This window comes from Gopherus flavomarginatus, chromosome 1 (genome assembly GCF_025201925.1).
Source record: "Gopherus flavomarginatus isolate rGopFla2 chromosome 1, rGopFla2.mat.asm, whole genome shotgun sequence".
NCBI classification, from domain to species: Eukaryota; Metazoa; Chordata; order Testudines; family Testudinidae; genus Gopherus; species Gopherus flavomarginatus.
The window spans coordinates 153,132,046-153,153,031 of NC_066617.1; the positions used below are offsets into that span (position 1 = coordinate 153,132,046).

The window sequence follows — 20,986 nt, forward strand, 5'->3', positions numbered from 1 at the left end:
ACCTCAATCACCAGCTCTGAGAGGTAGAAACTGCTCCATTCAGCTGAACATGGTGTTAATACCAACCCCACCCCAACAGTGGCTCTGCATGTAGCAGGAGAAGAGTGCAGCAGACTCAGCCAAAAAACCCATCCATCCACTCACTTGCCCCATGATAAAGTACTCAAGGGGGGTGCTGGGCTACCTCCCCTGACTCTCTGGGGGAGCCCAGCTAAGGCCACCTTTGCCACTGACTATTGCACAGATTAGGGGCCTTTGTCTGGCACCAGAACTCCAAGTGGTGGGGGCCTAGACTGCCTTAATGTCCCGCAAAGGTGCAGGGTAGTGGAAGATGCACAGACAGCAGCAGCAACCCTCTACAGTTACACCCTACCCCAACATCCTTTCCTGTGGGTGTCGAAGCATCCCAGAGCAAGGGTAGCCTCCTCTCAAATTCCACAGGCGCTTTCCCACGCAAAGGCTCGTACACCCCTCCAAAACACAGCCAGACACTACAATATTTTGACAAGTTTAATTTTTTCCCTTCTATTATACAAAATATTTTACAATTAAAAAAAACTTTCCCTCCAAAATCATATACAGATATTTATAATTCACAAGATTCAATTACAGGTGGGGGGTGGGGTCAGAGACCATCTGCACAGAGAAAATAATTCCCAGTTTATTCTACAATGATGGACAATCAAGTGAAAATTAAGACCTTACCCCCACCGCTGCTTTTGGCCAAGGTGCTTTTATAGTTAGCCAGCTTACCCTCAGTTTCTGGGTGACCCCCCAAACTCAGCCCCAGGGACTCTTCTCACTGCAGTCTCAGAGCCGCCTCACAAATCCCAAGTGAGAGAGAGCCCAGTGAGACACACTCAGAACCAGGACACTGTTACTAGCACATGGAAGAGGGGAAAGAAAAAAAACCCTACAAGCCTCACAAAGCGACCCACCCACCGCACACACGTAGTGGGGGTGGGGCTGCATGCTCTGCTGGGAAAGACCCAGGGTTAGTAGCCCCAGCACTCACAGACCCCACAGCAAGCCGAGACGGGCAGCCCCAGCACTAGAAAGCAATCCTACACCTAGCCAGCACACCCAGAGCCAGTCGTTTGAGGGGGCAGTCTCAGCTGCACAGCATAGTTATGGTATAGTGTGACATGAGGGTATCACAAATGCAAACTTGTTATTTTATCTTCTAAGAAGTGATCTTGATACGTTCCTATGTCCCCATCCCTTCCACCCACCACTGATTTGCTTCCCAGTGCCAGCAGCACTTCCCCGTGGAGGGTCAGAGTCCCTTGGGGAGATGGTGCCACATGAGCCACTCACAGAAACTCAGGCCACAAGACGCAGGTGAGAAGTTACACTCTACTGTGGGAGGTCCTACAGAAATGGCAGCCAATGACTTGCCCCCAGCAACTGAAGGGCAGATTTGAAAAGAAGATGTGTGTGAACTCCAGTAAACCTTTGTTTTGCCCCCTCCCTAGAAGGGGCTTGTGGGACATAACTACTGGCCTGGGCCCACCCTGCATTCACAGGGGAGCCCGTCCTCAAGTCACTGCTGCAAGCCAAAGGCCTGGAGCAGGGTGGGAAGGTCACGGGCATCGGCTGCCCCATACAGATCACTCTGGCCCAGCATGGAAAGGGCCATGCGGAGGGTGCTCCAGATGTTGTCAGACATGGCACCTTGCTGGCCCCGTGGGCCCCGGCTCTTCTGCTGCATGTGCAGGGCCTCCAGGAAGTGCTCCACTGCTTCACTGACCAGGGGAGGGAGGGAGACAGAGTTAACTGGGGGAAGTCTGCACATCCTATGGCTGAGAAGGACCCACTAGATCCCCTCTTTGGATGGCTCAGTAATCACCCTTCCACACTTCCTCCAGACATTCTTCTTACCCCGGCTCCTCACACACCTCATCCTTGGCCCATGGGACCAACGAAGCCAATGCCCAAGCTGTAATGGACGTGGCTTGACAGCTCCACCTCCAGGCACAAGCTTGAAAGCAACCACAACAACAGATCCTTTCTGTAGCTCTGAGATGCTCCCTCCCTTTGATACTGGGAGTGGGAAACATGTGGGCTGGTACTTTGGCTCCTGGGGTAGACAGACATGCTCTGCTCCCTCCTTGCCAGGGTTAAAGAGTGCATCCTACTCCCAGAGGGACCAAGTGGAACTTCCTCACCAATAGCCTCTCACATGTAGCCACTAGCTTCCCTTCCCTTGACCCCCCTCCCAACTAACTGATTGGCAGACTTGGCTGCCCCCAGTACCCAACCCCCATCTGGCCCCTCATTCTCACTCACCGATGGGCCCCCAGGTTGATGCAGCTGATGCCCAGGTTGTAGCGGGAGCGGATGTAGCCTGGCTGCAGCTCCAGTGCCCGGCGATAGGCGGCCACAGCCTCCTCACTGCGATTCCCATTGGCCAGAGTGGCGCCCAGCTTGTTCCACAAGAGGTGATCCTGGAGTCGGGGGCAGAAGCAAGTGAATGGGGCATCAGGCATCCCACCGAACGTGTCCTTCACAACCCTCCCTACTTCCCCATCTCTTCCCCACTCCATCCAGTATTCAAACCTACCCACCCCCTCAGGTCAGCCTGCTGCTCACCCCACTGGCCTTTCCCCACAGAGCAGAGCCCAGCCCCACCTCCCCATACACACACACAATCCTTAATCAGCCCTGCCTCACTAAACCCCACTCTGCCCCCTTACGTTGGGGCGCACGCTCAATGCGGCACTGAAGCAGTCCACAGCCTTCTCGTACTCGCCGCTCAGGTTGAAGAGGACGCCCAGGCCGCACTGCACATCGGGGTCCACGGCCGAGGGGTCACTGCGCACGGCTGCCAGGAACAGGTCCTTCACCTCCATGAATAGGGAGCTGGGGAGGGAGAGAATGAAGGAACGCACCCATTGATGGGGGCAAGCTCCCCCCAACCCTTTCTGGGGTCACCCCCACCTCAATGGACCCAGCTACAAGACCACAAGCAGGACTAGGATATTCTGCACCTCCCTCAGTTTCCCCATCCTCCAGACTCACTCAGACAGTAGGGAGCTCAAGATGCGCTTGGAGGACCCCAAGCTGGATGCCAAACTGCTTCCTTCTGGCTCCTTCCCCACCAGGTGGGCATAGGCTGGTTTGTGGCGCAACCAATCACGCAGGGTTTCGCATGCCTGCTTCTGCAGAGACTCATTGGTGAAGCTGACAGCCAAAGCCATGAGTGCAGTTACATTCTCCGGCTGCAGCTCCAGGCACCTGCAGGGCAGAGGGGGAGAGAGTGCACAGCATTCACATTTTTGGAGATGTGGATAGGAAGCTTCAGTGGCCTTTTAAGAACACTTCTCCAGCCACCTTGGCAGGCTATGAACACACTGAACAGCAAGCGCCAGTGTCCAGACAAATTAAGGAGGGATCCATTACAGGGCAGGAGACCTTGATTGGGTCAGAACCCAACTCTACAGCAATCCACAGGGAACTTATCTTTCCAAGTTTGCATTTGGTGCAGGGAAAAAAAGCACTGAAACTTTGTTTAGCCTTTAAGCAGAGCAACCAAGATAAAGGTGTGTCATTAGTGGCCAGCAGGCCAGTCCCTCTGGGAGCCACGAGCAAAACCTAGGAGTCCTGCTTTAGATCCCCTCTTCACCAGCTACTCACTGCCTGAGGGCACTGATTGCAGACAGCTCTTGTTCATTCTCTGCTTGGGTGGTTCCCAGGTACTGCCAGGCCTGATGCAGAAACAGAGACAAGCTTATTTATACTTCTTCAGATTGCAAGCACAATTAAAGGCACCATCATGTGCCCTGGGCACCTTTTCTGGAGATTAAAAATAGCTGTACCCAAGTCAGCAGCCTCAGCCCACTTCTGTTAACCAACCCCTCACCTCTCCCATACTCCTCAGGAAAACAGGATGCAATGCATCCTGGAAGTCAGCAGGTTTGGGCTATTTGGAAAGGTGGAGGGGGAGTGAGTTACACACACACACACAACATGCTGCCAGCAGTCCCCCCCTCTGCTAAACCCTGGGGGCTCCAGCTTTAGCACCTCCACCCATCACAACTGGGACTAGACTGCAGGGTGAGGGAGAAAGAGGCAGGTCTCAGACCATTGAGGGCCTCAGAGAGGTGGCACAGCCCAGCAGACAGGATATTGGAGTGGGAATGCTAAGAAATAAGAGACTCAGTCAGGAGCAGCTTGCTGTGGTCCACGGGCTAATCATTATGTCATGATCGACACTACTGATACAGCTGAGAGATCTAAATATAGCAGCATTGACACCTGACTTGATCTTCATCCACCACCAGATCATCTACGCACGTAGCCAGCACAGCCTCCTTGCTGCACCCACAACCATCCTGATTGACTAACATTAAAGAGGTTTAAACAGCTAGCTATTATGAGTTGTCTCACCCCCACACCCCAAGCGTGCTCCATCGTCTCACCCAGAAACGGAAGGTTTGATCCAGGCTGACAGTTGGCTGAGCTGACATCATGAAGTAACAAGCATAAGCCATACAAAAGTTCCCTTAAGCAGGGAAGCCAGTACCCTGCTCTCTTTAAGAGAAGTCTTACGAGCCACTAGCAATGGACCTAGTCACTTGTCAATGGCCTTCATGAGCCAACACAGGTGATGACTACGTGCCCCCACCCTTCCAGAGCCTCAGTGTGAAACTACCTGAGACTCCAGCAGAGCTGATTGAACATGCGTGCCCTCAGAACACTGCCCTGTCCCCTGGAAAACAGAGTTTAGTCTGAATCTCAATTTTATCCTCACAGCAAGGATTCAGACCAGCCTCCTGATCAGGGCTCTGTGAATACTAGGATGAAGGCAAAGCATCCCTTCTTTGTCTCCTGCACAGCCACAGCACACCATACAGAATGGGCCCAAGACTTCCACCACGCCCATTCCAGCAATATTCCCTCTCACTCCGTCACTGGCCCTCTAGAGTCTAAACCATGGTGACTTGTAAAGACGAAGCCAAGGAAGTGGGCGCCTAAGAGGCCACACGATCAATGGCAAGGACAAGAGCCCATAGTCCTATCAAACCACTGGGATAATGGTAGGATGACAAATGGGAATGAGGATATGGAGGTAGATATTACCACATCTGAGGTAGAAGCCAAACTCAAACAGCTTAATGGGACAAAATCGGGGGGCCTAGATAATTTTCATCCAAGAATATTAAAGGAACTGGCACATGAAATTGCAAGCCCATTAGCAAGAATTTTTAATGAATCAGTAAACTCAGAGGTAGTACCATATGACTGGAGAATTGCTAACACAGTTCTTACTTTTAAGAAAGGGGAAAAAAGGTGATCCGAGTAACTATAGGCCTGTTAGTTTGACATCTGTAGTATGTAGGGTCTTGGAAAAAATTTGGAGAAAGTAGTTAAGGACATTGAGGTCAATGGTAATTGGGATAAAATACAATATGGTTTTACAAAAGGTAGATCGTGCCAAACCAACCCGATCTCCTTCTTTGAGAAGGTAACAGATTTTTTCGACAAAGAAAACGCAGTGGATCTAATTTACCTCGATTTCAGTAAGGCATTTGATACAGTTCCACATGGGGAATTATTAGTTAAATTGGAAAAGATGGGGATCAACATGAAAACTGAAAGGTGGACAAGGAAGTGGTTAAAGGGGAGACCACAACGGGTCGTACTGAAAGGCGAACTATCAGGCTGGAAGGAGGTTACTAGTGGAGTTCCTCAGGGATCAGTTTGGGGACCAATCTTATTTAATCTTTTTATTACTGACCTTAGCACAAAAAGTGGGAGTGTGCTAATAAAGTTTGCGGATGACACAAAGCTGGGAGGTATTGCTAACACAGAGAAGGACCGGGATATCATACAGGGAGATCTGGATGACCTTGTAAACTGGAGTAATAGTAATAGGATGAAATTTAATAGTGAAAAGTGCAATTTTAGAGATTAACAACAAGAATTTTGGTTATAAAGTGGGGACACATCAGTTGAAAGTAACAGAAGAGGAGAAAGACCTTGGAGTATTGGTTGATCACAGGACGACTATGAGCTGCCAATGTGATATGGCCGTTAAAAAAGCTAATGCGGTTTTAGGATGCATCAGGTGAGTTATTTCCAGTAAAGATAAGGACGTGTTAGTACCGTTATACAAGGCATTGGTGAGACCTCATCTGGAATACTGTGTGCAGCTTTGGTATCCCATGTTTAAGAGGGATGAATTCAAACTGGAACAAGTACAAAGAAGGGCTACTAGGATGATCCGAAGAATGGAAAGCCTGTCTTATGAATGGAGACTCAAAGAGCTTGGCTTGTTTAGCCTAACCAAAAGAAGGCTGAGGGGGGATATGCTTGCTCTTTATAAATATATGAGAGGGATAAATATCAGGGAGGGAGAGGAATTATTTAAGCTTAGTACCAATGTGGACACAAGAACAAATGGATGTAAACTGGACACTAGCAAGTTTAGACTTGAAATTAGACGAAGGTTTCTAACCATTAGAGGAGTGAAGTTCTGGAACAGCCTTCCAAGGGGAGTAGTGGGGACAAAAGACATATCTGGCTTCAAGACTAAGCTTGATAAGTGTATGGAAGGGTGGTATGATAGGATAGACTAATTTTGGCAATTAATTGATCTCTGATTATTAGCAGGTAAATAGGCCCAATGGTCTGTGATGGGATGTTAGATGGGATGGGATCTGAGTTACTATAGAGAATTCTTTCCCGGGTGCTGGCTGGTGAGTGTTGCCCACATGCTCGGGGTTTAACTGATTGCCATATTTGGGGTCGGGAAGGAATTTTCCTCCAGGGCAGACTGGCAGAGACCCTGGAGCTTTTTCACCTTCCTCTGCAGCATGGGGCACAGGTAACTTGCTGGAGGATTCCCTGTACCTTGAGATCTTTAAACCTCGAGTTGAGGACTTCAATAACTCAGACATAGGTTAGGGGTTTGTTACAGGAGTGGGTGGGTGAAATTCTGTGGCCTGCATTGTGCAGGAGGTCAGATTAGATGACCATAATGGTCCCTTCTGACCTTAAGTCTATGAAACTATGTTAATCTCCCTCAAGTGTTTCAAGTCCCATCACTAACAGCAGATTGTCAGAACTGGCCCGTCACCCAAATGGACCAGCATGCCCTGACCTCAAACAGGAGATAGTGATCTGGCCAGGACAAGGGTAAGCTCTCCAGTTGTCCAACCTCCAAACCTAATCAGGACACCAAATCAGAAGTGAGACCAGCTGTCTGAGTTGAGCCAGATGCCTAGGACTGACCCACCCTAGCTGTCAAGTCCCCAGCTGACTCAAAAGACTCAGCATTTGCATGGCTGTTGAAGCCACTGAGCATCACCCATCTTGTGACTCCAATGCCACCACAGTAAGGACTTCAGCATCTCATGCAGGGAGTCTGGTGCTTCAGGAAGACAGATACCCTAGAACCTGACCCATCTCAGTTATAGCCCCAAGATTCTAACCAGCTTTAGTCTGGGAGACCTTCTGCACCATAAGTCAGGTGCACACAGCTTGACCATCTTCTCAGTAAGCCCCCTGGGGTTCACATATAAGTACACGGCCAGAGTTACACACCTGAGAACTGGAGTCACCCACACCATCCCCTGCAGCACAGCTCCCCCAGGCCTGGAGTGGTGGGCTATATTGCAACCCCAGGCTGTATCTCTAGGGATCCTTGTATTACATTCATGAAAGTTCTCTGCATGATCATGTTCTACTCCATGGGGGCAAGTTACCCCAGCTCCTCCAAGAGCTAAAAACAGGTGGGAGATTACCCTGGGGATTGTAAACATCCTCAGAGAAGCACCATGCCCGAGGGAGGTTTGCATATACTGGTACGTGCTGGATCTTCCAGAGACCAAGTGACAAAGAAAGGGCTTCTGGTATAAAAGGCTGAGTTTAAAGATATTCAGGATCTTTATTTTAATTCAGCAAATGGGCAGGACCTTCTGCCCAAGGGGAGGCCCAAGCCTTGTGGAAGAATTGGAAGGGCACTGGCTTACCAGATTATGCATGTGGAAGGTGGGTGATTGCTGGCATACTTAGCAAGTGGGTAAGAACTTTTATTGTTTTTAATATGGTTTTTCTGTGATGCTTTTGCCCTAGAATAAATGTACTTTGCTTTGGAAGAGCTGTATGGTGACAGGTAAAACACTGTTGTCTGTGGAGAGAAAGCAACACAGAGGCTCTGGCCATTAGGCAGACTTGCTTGCTGGTGATAGTGTATGGTAGGGAGCTGTGCAGCTGTAAAATTCCCAGCCAGAAAGGAGTAGGACATGGGCCCCCTGCCCAGAGGCATGAGGGCTAGAAACCTGAGACAAGGCTGAGCACCCCTGGAGTGGGCCACGAAGGTGAGGACACAAATGCAGTTGCTTTGAAACTCTGACAAGTGGATCTCTCATCCCAAGACTAACCCAGTCTGACCTTGCTTAGGGAGCTGAGCCAGGCTCCAAATGGCAAGACACCTGGAGCAGACCTGCTCTCCTTGCTCCACTCACCTCCACATGGTCAGGTTTCTGCTGCACCGCAGCCTCAAAGAGCAGGACAGCACTGGGGAGGTCACCCTTCTCCAGGCACTTCAGACCCTCGTCAAATGCCTGTGGATGATCCCTCATGGGATTGTCCTTTTCAAAGAGATAACCCTACCAGAGACAGCAAGCAAGGGGTCAACACTATGGGCAGGAGACAGGTGCGTCAAGGACACGACTCAGAAACAGCTGATGTGCACCCACATGCCATATCAACACTTCTGCAAGCCTAGCACTATCTTCTCCCATCCATTTCAGCTCCAGTAGCCAGAGACACTTCAATGGGTGATGAACAGGTGGTCCCTCAGCACATGGAGCAGTTGGCATTTCCCTCCTGAGAGGGCTGAAGTGTGCCAGCTCACTGCAGACGTGGGCAAAGCAGCTCCTGCCCCCTCTGCTTCCCACTCAGTCTGGGGTGAAAGGTCCCATGCCCCAGCCTGGGGAGAGATGTATCGGTTGTGCAGGGTTGTGTGTGCAAAGTTTACTAATTTTAGGGAGTCTCCATCAACACAGGGGACACAGAAAGAAATGGCTTGTGTTGTAGGGAGCACCAGAATTAACTGCTGGTGTGTTACAACTGATTTGCATCTTCAGCAGTGGGCAGGGCTTTGGCAAGAACCACCATGTATTTTTTCCAGTCTGACCCCGGTCAAAGGTATTGACAGAGACTCCGGCAGCAGCAAACTTCCTAACAGCAGTGCCCACCCATGCCCAGACAAGAGACTGGCTGTCAGGAACAGCGCCTGGCCTTTGACATTAAGAGGGGATCCCAGCAGCATGAGCTGCCTTGCAGCAGCACTCTCAGTACCCAGTACTCTCAGACTGGGAGAAGGGATTTTGGGAGCTCTCAGAACTGCTCAACACAGCACCAGGACCCGCATTCGCTGCCCCCCATTACCTTGTCATAGGAGGAGGTACTGAGGTCCTCATAATCTGAGAGCCAGGGGTGAGCCTCTGCATCTCGCTTGGCCATCTCCTCCCACTCTGCCTGAAGCCTGTCCCAGAAATCCACATCTGACTGAAGACAGGAGGAGGAGGTTAAAGGATAGCACGCTGCTGAGTTCCCCCTACATGTTCCCTGGAGATTCCTCTCTCTAGGTTTCTAGGTCCCCCTCCTCATCTCTCCCCTGGCAAGAAGAGGGACTCAGACAATTCTGGGGCCCTAAAGCACCCTTTATACCCCAACCTCTCTGTGAAATTCTGTACCTCATGGGAAAACCCTACACCTCCCATATTCATCCTTAGACAATGATTGTGTACTATCCAATGCAAAGTTTATCATGTTGTGTGTCTTCAGAAGGCTCATGATGCACTGAGCATTGCTGTTACAGTGATGTTATAGTAACTGTTTTTACAGTAATGTTATAGATTACAATTTCATGAGATTATGAGGTTGAAAATGTGTCTTCATGGCTTAAAGCAAGCCCAGGCAAAAACTCCAAGAGCAGAGGGGCAGTTCACACCCCCTCAGGGCATGTATGGGACAAACCCAGCCCAGCCTCACAGGAATATGGGACACTGGCTTAGGCAACAACAAAGGATCTGTTGGACTCTAGAGTGAGTCACTCTCCTTCCTTTGGTCAGTTTGGGACTACGATGAGGTAATGCTCACCTGACTCTGAAGTTTGTAAGGGTATTGAAAGTGTTAAGAGCAGCTTAGAATGCGTTGTGCTTTTATTTCATTTGACCAAATCTGACCTGTTGTGCTTTGACTTATAATCATTTATATCTCTATAGTTAATAAATCTGTTTGTTTATTCAAACTGAAGCAATGCGTTTGGTTTGAAGCATGTCAGAGACTCCCCTTGGGATAATAAGCCTGGTATATATCAATTTCTTTGTTAAACTGACAAACTCATACGCCCACTGGATACTGCAAGCATATAACTGGACGCTGCAAGATAGAGGTTCCTAGAGTCGTGTCTGGGACCAGAGATATTGGCTAATGTCATTCAATTGCACAATCCAAGCAGCTCACATGCCAGAGGCTGTGTGTGAACAGCCCAGGAGTGGGGGTTCTCACAGCAGAGCAGGGTAAGGCTGGCTCCCAGTGTCAGGGATTGGAGTGACCTAGCACATCACTGGTCCAGATAACACCAGAGGGGAATGTCACACTCTCCCCTCCAGTTTTACCTCCACAGCAGTCTTGGCTTGCTCAAATTCTCTATCCAGAGTTGACACATTCCCAGTTCGGGTGAACTGATCCACCCAAGCATCTGATACCCCCTAGAGGGAAAGAAAGAAGATGGAGCTCCTTGAGATTGCAAGATTAAAAAGCAATGCAATGCATCTCCCCCTCCAGCAGGGGGCGCTGAAAAGACCCCCCTCTACCCACACAAGTGAACACTAATTGCACAGGAATACTGCAATGGAGCAGACACATTCTGGATTCTCCCACCTGCCAAGGCATCGCTGTGAAGAAGTTCACACTGCCAGAGCCCATCCCTGCTCCTGGGTAGGCACTGCTTTGGAGAAGCTCATGCTCCGGAAGCCCCACGCCACCATTGGCTGAATGTTAACGGAACCCTCCTGAGAGAAAGTTCACCCTGCCATTGTCCCTCCTCTCCCGCAGGCTGGGCAGTGCTGCAAGGAAGTTTGCACACCTGTGAGCAGCTGGGGCTGGGGTCCTACCTGCTGCTGTATAAACTCAGCTGTCCACTGCTCTGCCTGTTCCTGGTCTCTGGGGGTCAAGGTCACCTGATTAGTCTCAATCGACACCCTCCCGTCTCCAATCTGGCGGACAAACTTTAGGAACTGTGGCAAAGAAATGAAATGTGGGAAGAAACCTTCACCAACAACCCCCACCAAACTCTCCATATTTGCTAGGCAGATCTGGGCCCCCAGAATCAACAGAACCAGAAGGAAAAGGGGATAAAACATGCCAGTTTCACCAGAGTTGTATGGTGGAAGGCATGATCCTAGGGGTTGCAGAGCTCAACCCCCAGAACTAGAGGGAGAAAGGAGAGGAGAGACAGAATGGCAGGAGGTCTCTCACTCCCCTACACACACACCTTTGTGGGGCTCCACTGCATTTCTCACCTCAGAATTGTTGAGTTTGGGGTCGTCCACTTTAGAAAGGAAATCATTGGCAGTTTTCTTAAGCTCATTCTCAGGCTGATATTCCTCATACCTGTAATCAGAGAGAGAGACAGAAAGAGTCTGATCTGACACTAAGGGCTTGGCTACACTTGCAGCTGTAGAGCGCTTTGAGTTAAACCAGCCTTCAGAGAGCACAGTAGGGAAAGCGCTCCAGTCTGTCCAGACAGAGCTGAAAGTACACTGGCATGGCCACATTTGCAGCTGCATTGGGAGAGGTGCATTATGAGCAGCTATCCCAGCGTTCAAGTGGCTGCAATGTGCTTTTCAAATGGGGGGGGGAGGGGTGGAGCGTGACAGGGAGTGTGTGGGGAGAGAGTGGGTTTTTGGGGTGCTGAGAGTGTATCAGCGCACTGTCTTGTAAGTTCAGGCCCCTCTCCTTCCCCCGTCTCTCTCTCAAAGCAAACATTAGCTGTTTGTGTTTTTCCTCAGACCAGATAAGCAGTCCGTACTCCAAAACTGAGCTTTGAAAGGGCATTTTCGTGTCCCGAGTTCACAAAGACAAGAGAGGCCACTTCAGTTAAGGGGATTATGGGACATTTCTAATGTTACTTCTTGTTTACACTGGCACTGAAGCCTGTCACCCAATAGGCAACAGCTGTTAATCCTCTCAGGGAGGTGGAGTACCAGCAAGACCAGCTCCAGGGTTTTTGCCGTCCCAAGTATCAGGCAGAAGAAAAAAAAAAGCCACGACTGCGATCGGTGGCAGCTCCACTGTGCCGCTTTCTTCTTTGGTGGCACTTCGGCAGCACATCCTTCCCTCTGAGAGGGACCCGCTGCCGAAGAGCCAGACGTACCGCCCCTTCCCCTTGGCCATCCCAAGCACCTACTTGTTGTGCTGGAGCTGGCCCTGAGTACCAGGAGTGCTCCAGCCAGGGAGTCAGAGCGCTCTACGTGTCTTGCCAGTGTGGACAAGGAGTAAGGTAGAGCGCTCCGAGAGGCTTTACTGCAGTATAACGTGCAAGTGTAGCCAAGGCCTTAGCAATATGGGGCTCCATGTTTGTTCACAGTCTACCCCTCTCTCTGCATCAGACCACACAACAGTCCCTGAGGCTGGAGAGCCCACGTGATCTGTTCTTCGCCCAACACTATTCGGTATCTTTATTAACAACCTGGGAGCTGGGATAGCTGAGCGGTTTGAGCATTGGCCTGCTAAACCCAGGGTTGTGAGTTCAACCCTTGAGGGGGCCATTTAGGGATCTGGGGCAAAATCAGTACTTGGTCTTGCTAGTGAAGGCAGGGGACTGGACTCAATGACCTTTTCAAGGTCCCTTCCAGATCTCTGAGAGAGGTATATCTCCATATATTACTGCTGGGATAACTGTGCCAGATGACACACAGATTGGAGTGAAATAATAAGGATAAAATCAATTATATAAAGCAATCTGGACCGCTTACTAAGCATTTTAATACTGCCAAAACCAAGGTCAGATATCTAGCAGTAAAGAACACAGGTCACACATACAGGATGGGGGCTGTATCCTGAAGAACAGTGACTCTGGAAAGGATGTAAGGCAAGAGGTCTCAAATTGGGGATCGGGACCCTTCAGGGGGTCGTGAGGTTATTACATGGGAGGTCATGAGCTGTCAGCCTCCACCCCAAACCCTGCTTTGCCTCCAGCATTTATATTTGTTAAATATACAAAAAAAGTATTTTTAATTTATAAGGGGGCAGGAGAGGGGTTGCACGCAGAGGCTTGCTGTGTGAAAGGAGTCACCAGTACAAAAGTCTGAGAAGCCCTGGTGTAGGGTCAGGGTGGATAATCAACTGAACAGGCTCTCCTAGTGCGAAGCTTGGCTAAGACGGCAAATGCAATCCTTGGACATATAAACATGGGAATAGCAAACAGGTGTAGGAGGCGTGGCTTTACTTCTGTATACACAGTGGTGAAGCGATTCCTGGAAGTGTCTAGTTCTGGTGTCTATATTTGAAAGAGGATATTGAAAATTGGGAAAGGGTTCAGAAAAGAGCAACAAGAGAGACTCAAGGTCTGGAAAACCAGCCTTCCAGTGACTTAAGACTATTTAGCTTATTAAAGAGAAGGTGAAGTCACAGTCTATAAATAGCTACAAAGGAAGAAGATATCTGATGAGAGAGAGAGCTCTAATCTAGCCAACCAAGACAAAAGAAGATCCAATGGCTGGAAAATGAAGCTAGATACATTTAGACTGAAGATGAAGTGCAACTTTTTTAAACAGCAAGGATAATTAGCCATTAGAATAACTTCCTCGGAATGCTGTGGATTCTCCATCATTTGAAATCTTTAAAGCAAGGCTCAATATCTTTCTAATGGATATGCTCCAGCTCAAACAGAAGTTACTGGTCTTTGTGATGACATCCCTGGGCTAGATTCACAAAGGAATTTAGGCGGTGTGATGCAGAGCACTGTAATGCCTAACTTTTGGGCACCCAGAAAAATCACAGCGATCCATAAAACCTGAGTTAGGTGCCCAAGCTCCCTGTACAACGACTGAAGAGAGATGGGCACCTTAGAATGCGATTCACAAAGCCAGTAGACTAGGTGAGCATCCATCTAAGCAGGGCACAGAGATAGGCACCTGCATCTGCTAGTGATCCACAGCCATGAGCCCCTCTCCTGGAATCAGACTCTTCAGTTTAGGCACAAAAGGCGTTTCTTGTGAAAACAAGTTAGGCAGGTGCCTAACTCCACATAAAACAGCCAGAGGAGGATGACGACAACATGGTGGTGGTACCCAACTTTATATATATAGCCCAGTAGTTTGAGCACTCACCTGCGATGTGGAAGACCAGATTCAATTCCCCCTCTCTGCCTGAGTGGGAGCAAGGTGGGAGACCCCTGTTCAAATCTTCTCAGGGATATTCTGATGTGGGCCTCCAGTAGACTCTCCTGTTGAAGCTGTTCCACTGTGGATAAATACTTTAAAAAGAGTCATAGGCCAGAGAGAGAGAGAACAACTCTGCAGCCTGGTGGTTAGAGCACTCACCTGGGAGGTGGGAGACCCCGAGTCCAGTTCACTGGCTCCCGTGAGTTTTTAAAATTATGTATCCACAATAGAACAGCTTCAGCAGGAGAGACTGAGGGAGTACCACACCAGAATATCCCATAGCCCAGTGGTTATGGCACGCACCTAAGAGGTGGGAGACCCCTGTGCAAATCTCTCTCCTGCTGTGGCAGAGGAGGGAATTAAACTTGCCTCTCCCACATCCCAGACAAGTGCTCTAACCACTGGGCTAAAAGTTATAAGGTGGCTGCTGCCACCATCACCATCTCCAGATGGATTTTGAATGGGACCTGATGCAGCTGGCAGCTTCTGAGCACATCTACTGGATTGAGCACCCACAGGACTTAGGCAGGTGAACATCTATCTTCCCAGAGTCTGTGAATCGTTCTGGAACTTAGGTGCCCAGACACCTACTGTGAGGCAACTATGCACATGCCCAGAAACTTAGGAACCTGGGGAACTTTTACCCTGCAAGTGTAGACACTGCATAAGTTTAGGCACCTACAGAGATTTGGCAGGAGTGTATGTTGCAATGGAGCCTAAAACTAGAACTTGGGCACCTAAATCTGGAGTTTAGGCACTTAAGTACCTTTGTGAATCTAACCATCTGATCTTGTGTTCTGCAGGTTAGACTAAACGATCATAATGTTCCTTAGGGCCTTAAACTCTATGGCCTTGTTTACATTAAAGGGAAAAGGTGATCTAAGCTACGAAATTTGAATTACTTGAATAGTGTAATTCAAATTAACATAGGTTAGATCTACTTACTGCAGGGTCCACACTACACGATGTTGATGGGAAACACTCTCCTGTCAACTCCCCTTACTCTTCTCGATCAGGTGGAGTACAGGAGTCCATGGGAGAGCAATTGGTGGTCAATTTAGCGGGTTTTCACTAGACTCACTAAACAGACCGCCAATGCATCAATTGCTGCAGCATAGACAAGCCCTATGAAACCAGAATTCCCATGTTTAGTTATGTTGTTCTTGAAACTGCCGTGTTGGGTGGACGAGGCTCTGCCTCTTCCACTTTCTTGAACCAAGGATCCGAGAACTTGGTTGAGACCCAAAAGCTCTGAGATGAGAGTGGATTTCTGTCATCTCCCACATCTTACCCATCCTGGACATTAGTGGGTGCAGGAGGGAAGAACAGAGAAACTCACCACTTATCTGCCAGTGACTGGTCTTCTGTTTCCCCCAGCCACAGCTTCTCCTCTGACTGCTCCAGGTATTCTTCTGCCCACTTGGCAGGAGATACAGACAGAGGGTCTGTACAGGTGATTGCGTGGTGGGAGAAGAGTGAGAAACAAGAAGATAAAACAGAACACTGCTCAGAGAAACTTCAAATTTGGATCTCTCCAATTTACATTTAGATTTGTAGTCTGGATTGTTACATTAACAGAAGGTTCTTCCCATTCATTTCCTTAGTTTTCTTTGTTTACTTGAAAATAAAACAAGCCTCAGATTCAACTAGTCTATGCAGGCAGATTTCATTTTAGGCCAAGTGCCAATTTTCTTACTTTTTTTATTAAAAAAAACACAAAAAACAAAAAAAAACTTTTTTTGCATCTCACATGAACAGCAGCAAAGTGGGCTGCTGTATGCATCAGGACAATGAATAACACATTGCAAATTTCCAGCTTCTTTCATCAGAGCCTCTCAAAGATCATCATAAATGTTAATTATGACGTCCGTCTCTAATGGGTGTATGAAAGGAATAAATATGGATAATTTCACTGATCAGTGAAAAGAAGCCATCTCTGGGGTGGGGCATAGCAGCTATTTAACTGCTGCCCAATAGTTCAAGATAGAGATTCAGTTGGTTAGAGCGGAGGAGACTAGAGTCCATCCTAAATCTTCTACATGCTGTGTGACCTTGGGCGAGTCACTTTCCCAGCTAGTGCAAGAAGCAGAGTATTCCCCTCCCAGCAGGAAACATTAATTACATGTGTTTTCAGGCACAGAAAGGACCCCAACATTTTGAAGTGGGAAACATAGATCCACCCCCCCCTCACGATCGCAGACACTGATTAACAGATTTGGCTGAAACATTCAACAAAATATTCCCCTCTGGGCCAGGACCCAAGTTTCATCCCAACAGGGAGCATCAGAGATCTACATATGGCCAGGGAGAGACCAGCTTTAGCCTTGTCTATGTGGAAAAGCTGCATTCGTTTAAATTAAAGTTTTTTAAACCAAATTAGTTAAACTGATGCAAACCTCTCTCTGGGCACTTATTTCAGTGTAAGAGCATCTTAGTTTAGCTTAAACCTGTTCTCAAAAGATTTTTGCTAAACCAAAATAAGACATTCCTGCACCACAATAGGAAGGCATACATGGGTTGCTTGCATGGTTTAACTAATACACACAATACTCTAGTCTCCTGGAGGCTACTTTAAACTTTAGACCCAACAACTGAATTGAGACCAGACTGTGGGTGCAGGAGGTCAGACTAGATGATCTGGTGGTCCCTTCTGGCCCTAAACTCTATGATTCTAAATCAGGTTAAGTTCACCTCTCATGTTGTACCAGTGTGACATTCCCATGGAGGCAAGCTGCTAGGGCGAACTACCCTATTCTGAATACTATCTGCTGTGTCTACCAGATGCACTCTAATCTCATGCACAACAGAGGGGGGCATGCTGCCAGGCAACATCCCACCCAAACTTCACAGCGGGAGTCTTCACCTGTCACCTCCGCAATGAACTCCTGCGACCAGTCAGCCTCGTTGTAATCTGGGGAGACGTCAGTTGTAGTATCTGCAGCCCCCAGAAATTCCTGGGCCCAGTTCTCAGATAGAGCCAGAGCTGCCACACCTGGAGCTGGGAGAAGGCAAGAGATGGGGATGGTTCAGTGACAAGCCCTAAGTGCCCCACCCCCAAGAGGATTAGAGAAAGCCTATCCTCTTAATCTTCAGACTCCCCCTGCCCTAGCTAAACAGGCTTTCTCTTTCAGTTCCCCTTAAGACATACCACGGGGGGGGGGGGGGGGGGGGGGGGCTGGCAGAAACCCCAATGCCCCTAACCCTTTCTTCCCCGCCCCTTCACCTCGCTGTGGGGCTTGGCGGAAGCTTGACTGCTCAATCTCCTGCATCTCAGCCAGCAGATCATCCATTTTAAAGGTCTGTGGGGCACGGGAGAGCAGGGGGGCATTCTGCTCTTGTAGGAATTCTGCAGCCAGCTGCCAGGGAGAGAAAGAGAGTTTTTGATGAGAAATACCCAGCAGACGCTCTGGAACTAGAAACATGAAAGAAAGAAGGTAGGGCAAAAAGAGAATGAGAGACAGGAAGAATGAAGATGGATCAGAGAGAATGTGGCAGTAAGAAAGATGATGAGGGGAGTGATACAATTGTTCTTACCTCATCTTCAGAGGCCACTCCCAAAGGTTTGGACACCTGTGGGAAAAGATGCCAAACCATCACCCCAGTGATGGGACCTGGCCTCCAGCATCACCTTCCCACTACCATGGGACTAACTTGTACCATACCCCCACCCATGACAGATCCACACCACACACACAACGGGACCAACATCCCACGCAGTCAGATCTCCTGCAATGGGGCAGACAGGCACCACATCTCTCCTTTCTGGACAGACTCCTGCTGTGACTGGACAGACACCCCCACACCACCACCACCCTAGTGATCCTACAACCAGCCCCTACAGTGAGGTAGGCCCATGACCCCGCACAGCCCTTCTCCCACTAACAAGACAGCCCCCTCACAACCATCTGCCCTGACAGCCTCCCGTGTGCTCAGGCAGACCCCCCCCCCCACTCCCCAGCCCCAGTGCATCCCTGCCCCTCACTCACAACAGAACAGACATACCAACTCTCCTCACATCAGCAGTCAGATGGACTCCCCAACCCATTCCCCAGTACTCACTGCCTCTGCTCCAAGACCTGCAGGGGGCCAGGCCGAGGGACCTTGGAGCCCCTCCTGCCGCAGGGCCTTGTCCTGGGTAAAGTGTCCAGCCAGCTTCATAAGGGGGTTAGAGCCCCCGCACTCGGGCTCCACCAGCTCCCTCATGGCCATGGTGAGGGCAGGGGGCACTGCACCTCACCCTGTCTGAGGGCGAAAAAAAACCCAGGAAGCAGGAGTGATGGTAGGGCTCTAGGACCCCTGGCAGACAGCCCACCACGGGGGATGCAGAGCCTTGCCCAGCACTCATCTGCTCCATAAACAAGCTGCTGGGGTCTCATCCGAGCAGCATGGCGGGTACACATGTTACAGACTTCCAGCCCCCCCCCCCCACACACACACACACCGAGCCGCCTGAGCAAGGGCCAAGGACCGAATGATCACGGGGGCCGAACGGGCCTTCCCCCCAGAAGGAACCACCCAGGTGGTGGTGTGGCCACCCCTAGAATGGCTTGACGGGGGTGCAGAAGGAAAGCGCTGCGAACGCCAGGGGACCTTAGCCCCCCACCCCTTCCTCTCTGCATCTGCCCTTGGAAGGGATCCCCCCCCCAGCTCTTCTCCCCCACCCCGCTCCGCTGCCGCACTCAGTCACTCCACCTCGCCCCCGCCCGACACACACACATCCTGAACCCCAGGTGCTGCCCGCGCTGGGCCTCCATCATTGTCCGTCCCCCTGCGCTCGGGCAGATGCAACCCACTCCCCAGGGCTGCAAGGCCTCGGCCTGCCCGGCCGGCCAGGCACCTCCCCATCTCACCCGGGCCCGGAGCTAAGGTGAGGGCGGGGAGGGGACCAGGGGCTCCCCGCTTTCCACACGCTACCTCGCCTCTGACTGCCGCAGCTTTTGCAACACTCACCAGCAGCAGGGGGCGGGGCTAGCTCTTAAAGGGACAAGCGCCCCGCGAGGGCAGCGGCGGGAAGGGGCAGCGTTAAAGAGCCAGCGGCAGGCACCCTCTGCGAGGCAGCGCTCTCTTACAGCGCCATTCACACACGGGCCCGGGCCCCGGCCCCGACCCCGACCCCGTCTGAACTCAGGAGTGGCACTAAATAACCAGGATTTAATTCAGCTAGTGTTTTAACTTGATCTGAGTTAAAGCGGTGCAATTTCGGTGTGTAGACAAGTCCCAGGAGAGAAGAGACGTTTCAAGGACTAGGCACCAAGAAGGAACAGCTGTGGGAGTTCTTAAAGGGCCACGCACCCTGAGAAGCGCCCCCACGCCCTCTGCACCCTAACAGAGCAGTGCCACCAGAATGCTCTTAAAGGACCAGGCTGCCTAAAAGAGCAGCCCAGTGAGCTCTTAGAGGGCCAGCGACTATGGCAGAGCAGCACAAGAAGCTTTTCACTCTCCCCCTGAGAGAGAAACCCAGCCAGGACTTAGCACGTAAGGCAGAGCAACAGCGCAGTGAAGGACGCTCTTAAAGGGCTAGGCACCACCACAGGGAACCTAAGAGCTCTTAAGGGGCCAAGCCCACTTAGGCAGTGATTTCCCTACACCCCCCCTGAATTTCCCCAACACCCCCCCCCCAGTTTTTTGAACTAGTTATATGCCAAACCTAGTGGCTGAACTTTGCGACTTTGTCCTCACCCACAACTATTTCACATTTGGGGACAATATATATCTTCAAGTCAGCGGCACTGCTACAGGTACCTGCATGGTCCCACAGTATGCCAACATTTTTATGGCTGATCTAGAATACTGCTTTCTCAGCTCTCGTCCCCTAACGCCTCTACTCTACTTGCGCTACATTGATGACGTCTTCATCATCTGGACCCATGGAAAATGTTAGGGACTTTAACCCAGATGGCAAAGTTTGTTGTTTGACCGCAAGAGAGAAAGGCAACACCAGCAAGGTTTGATTAAAAGCTTTTTATTGACAAGTGCACGCATTAATAGAGAGCAGCTTGTTTTTAGAGAGAACCAGCCTGCTTTTTACATTTTAGTATAAGCCTATATAGACAGTTTTGTTGCGTTATAAATTATTTACTGGAGCAACCCACCCCCTTTTTTTAACAACTAGAAACTAGACATCTTTAGTATACATGCATGCCTAAAGTTAGAAATGTAGGAAAGTTAAAAACAAACAAAGAACTAAACCAGGGAGCGAAAACAAGGAGGCTGGGAAACTAGGACTTTTATTAGTTTTTTAAAGAAGCTGCCCAAACACAGCACATTTGGTACTATGCCAGAAATGCAGATTTTTTTTATCTTACTTTTTTTTAGCGCTTTGTAAAACATGCTGCTTTTTTAGCATTTTTTACTTAAAAATTACCCACAAACCTTTGTTAGCCCGACTTTGGTCAGGTTGGCATACCTGGTTTTGTCTGCTATATCTTTATTCAGGCCTAACAAAAAGAAGCCCTCGAGGAATTCCACCATGATTTCAACAATTTCCATCCCACCATCAACCTCAGCCTAGATCAATCCACACAAGCAGTCCATTTCCTTGACACTACTGTGCTATTAAGCAATGGTCACATAAACACCAC

At 49.7% G+C, this 20,986-nt stretch overlaps 1 protein-coding gene across 8 annotated transcripts; it reads right to left on the reverse strand.

The window, feature by feature from the left end:
- Positions 1 to 497: 497 nt before the first annotated feature.
- On the reverse strand, positions 498 to 19,364 carry PEX5 (peroxisomal biogenesis factor 5). Of its 8 annotated transcripts, none has more exons than XM_050943702.1 (16): positions 19,320 to 19,364; positions 18,465 to 18,647; positions 17,940 to 17,975; positions 17,629 to 17,761; positions 17,269 to 17,403; positions 15,745 to 15,850; positions 11,541 to 11,631; positions 11,133 to 11,255; positions 10,635 to 10,727; positions 9,400 to 9,519; positions 8,472 to 8,615; positions 3,637 to 3,707; positions 3,022 to 3,237; positions 2,697 to 2,862; positions 2,290 to 2,447; positions 498 to 1,745 (listed from the first exon to the last, which is right to left on the reverse strand). In XM_050943702.1, exons 2-16 carry the CDS (start codon positions 18,612 to 18,614, stop codon positions 1,544 to 1,546), a joined length of 1,944 nt encoding a protein of 647 aa, XP_050799659.1. In that variant the 5' UTR covers positions 18,615 to 18,647; positions 19,320 to 19,364; the 3' UTR covers positions 498 to 1,543. The 8 variants fall into 8 exon arrangements, with proteins under 8 accessions (XP_050799659.1, XP_050799667.1, XP_050799676.1 ...); XM_050943710.1 differs by having other exon boundaries at positions 19,256 to 19,346; XM_050943734.1 differs by having other exon boundaries at positions 1,570 to 1,740.
- Between the last annotated feature and the right edge of the window lie 1,622 nt (positions 19,365 to 20,986).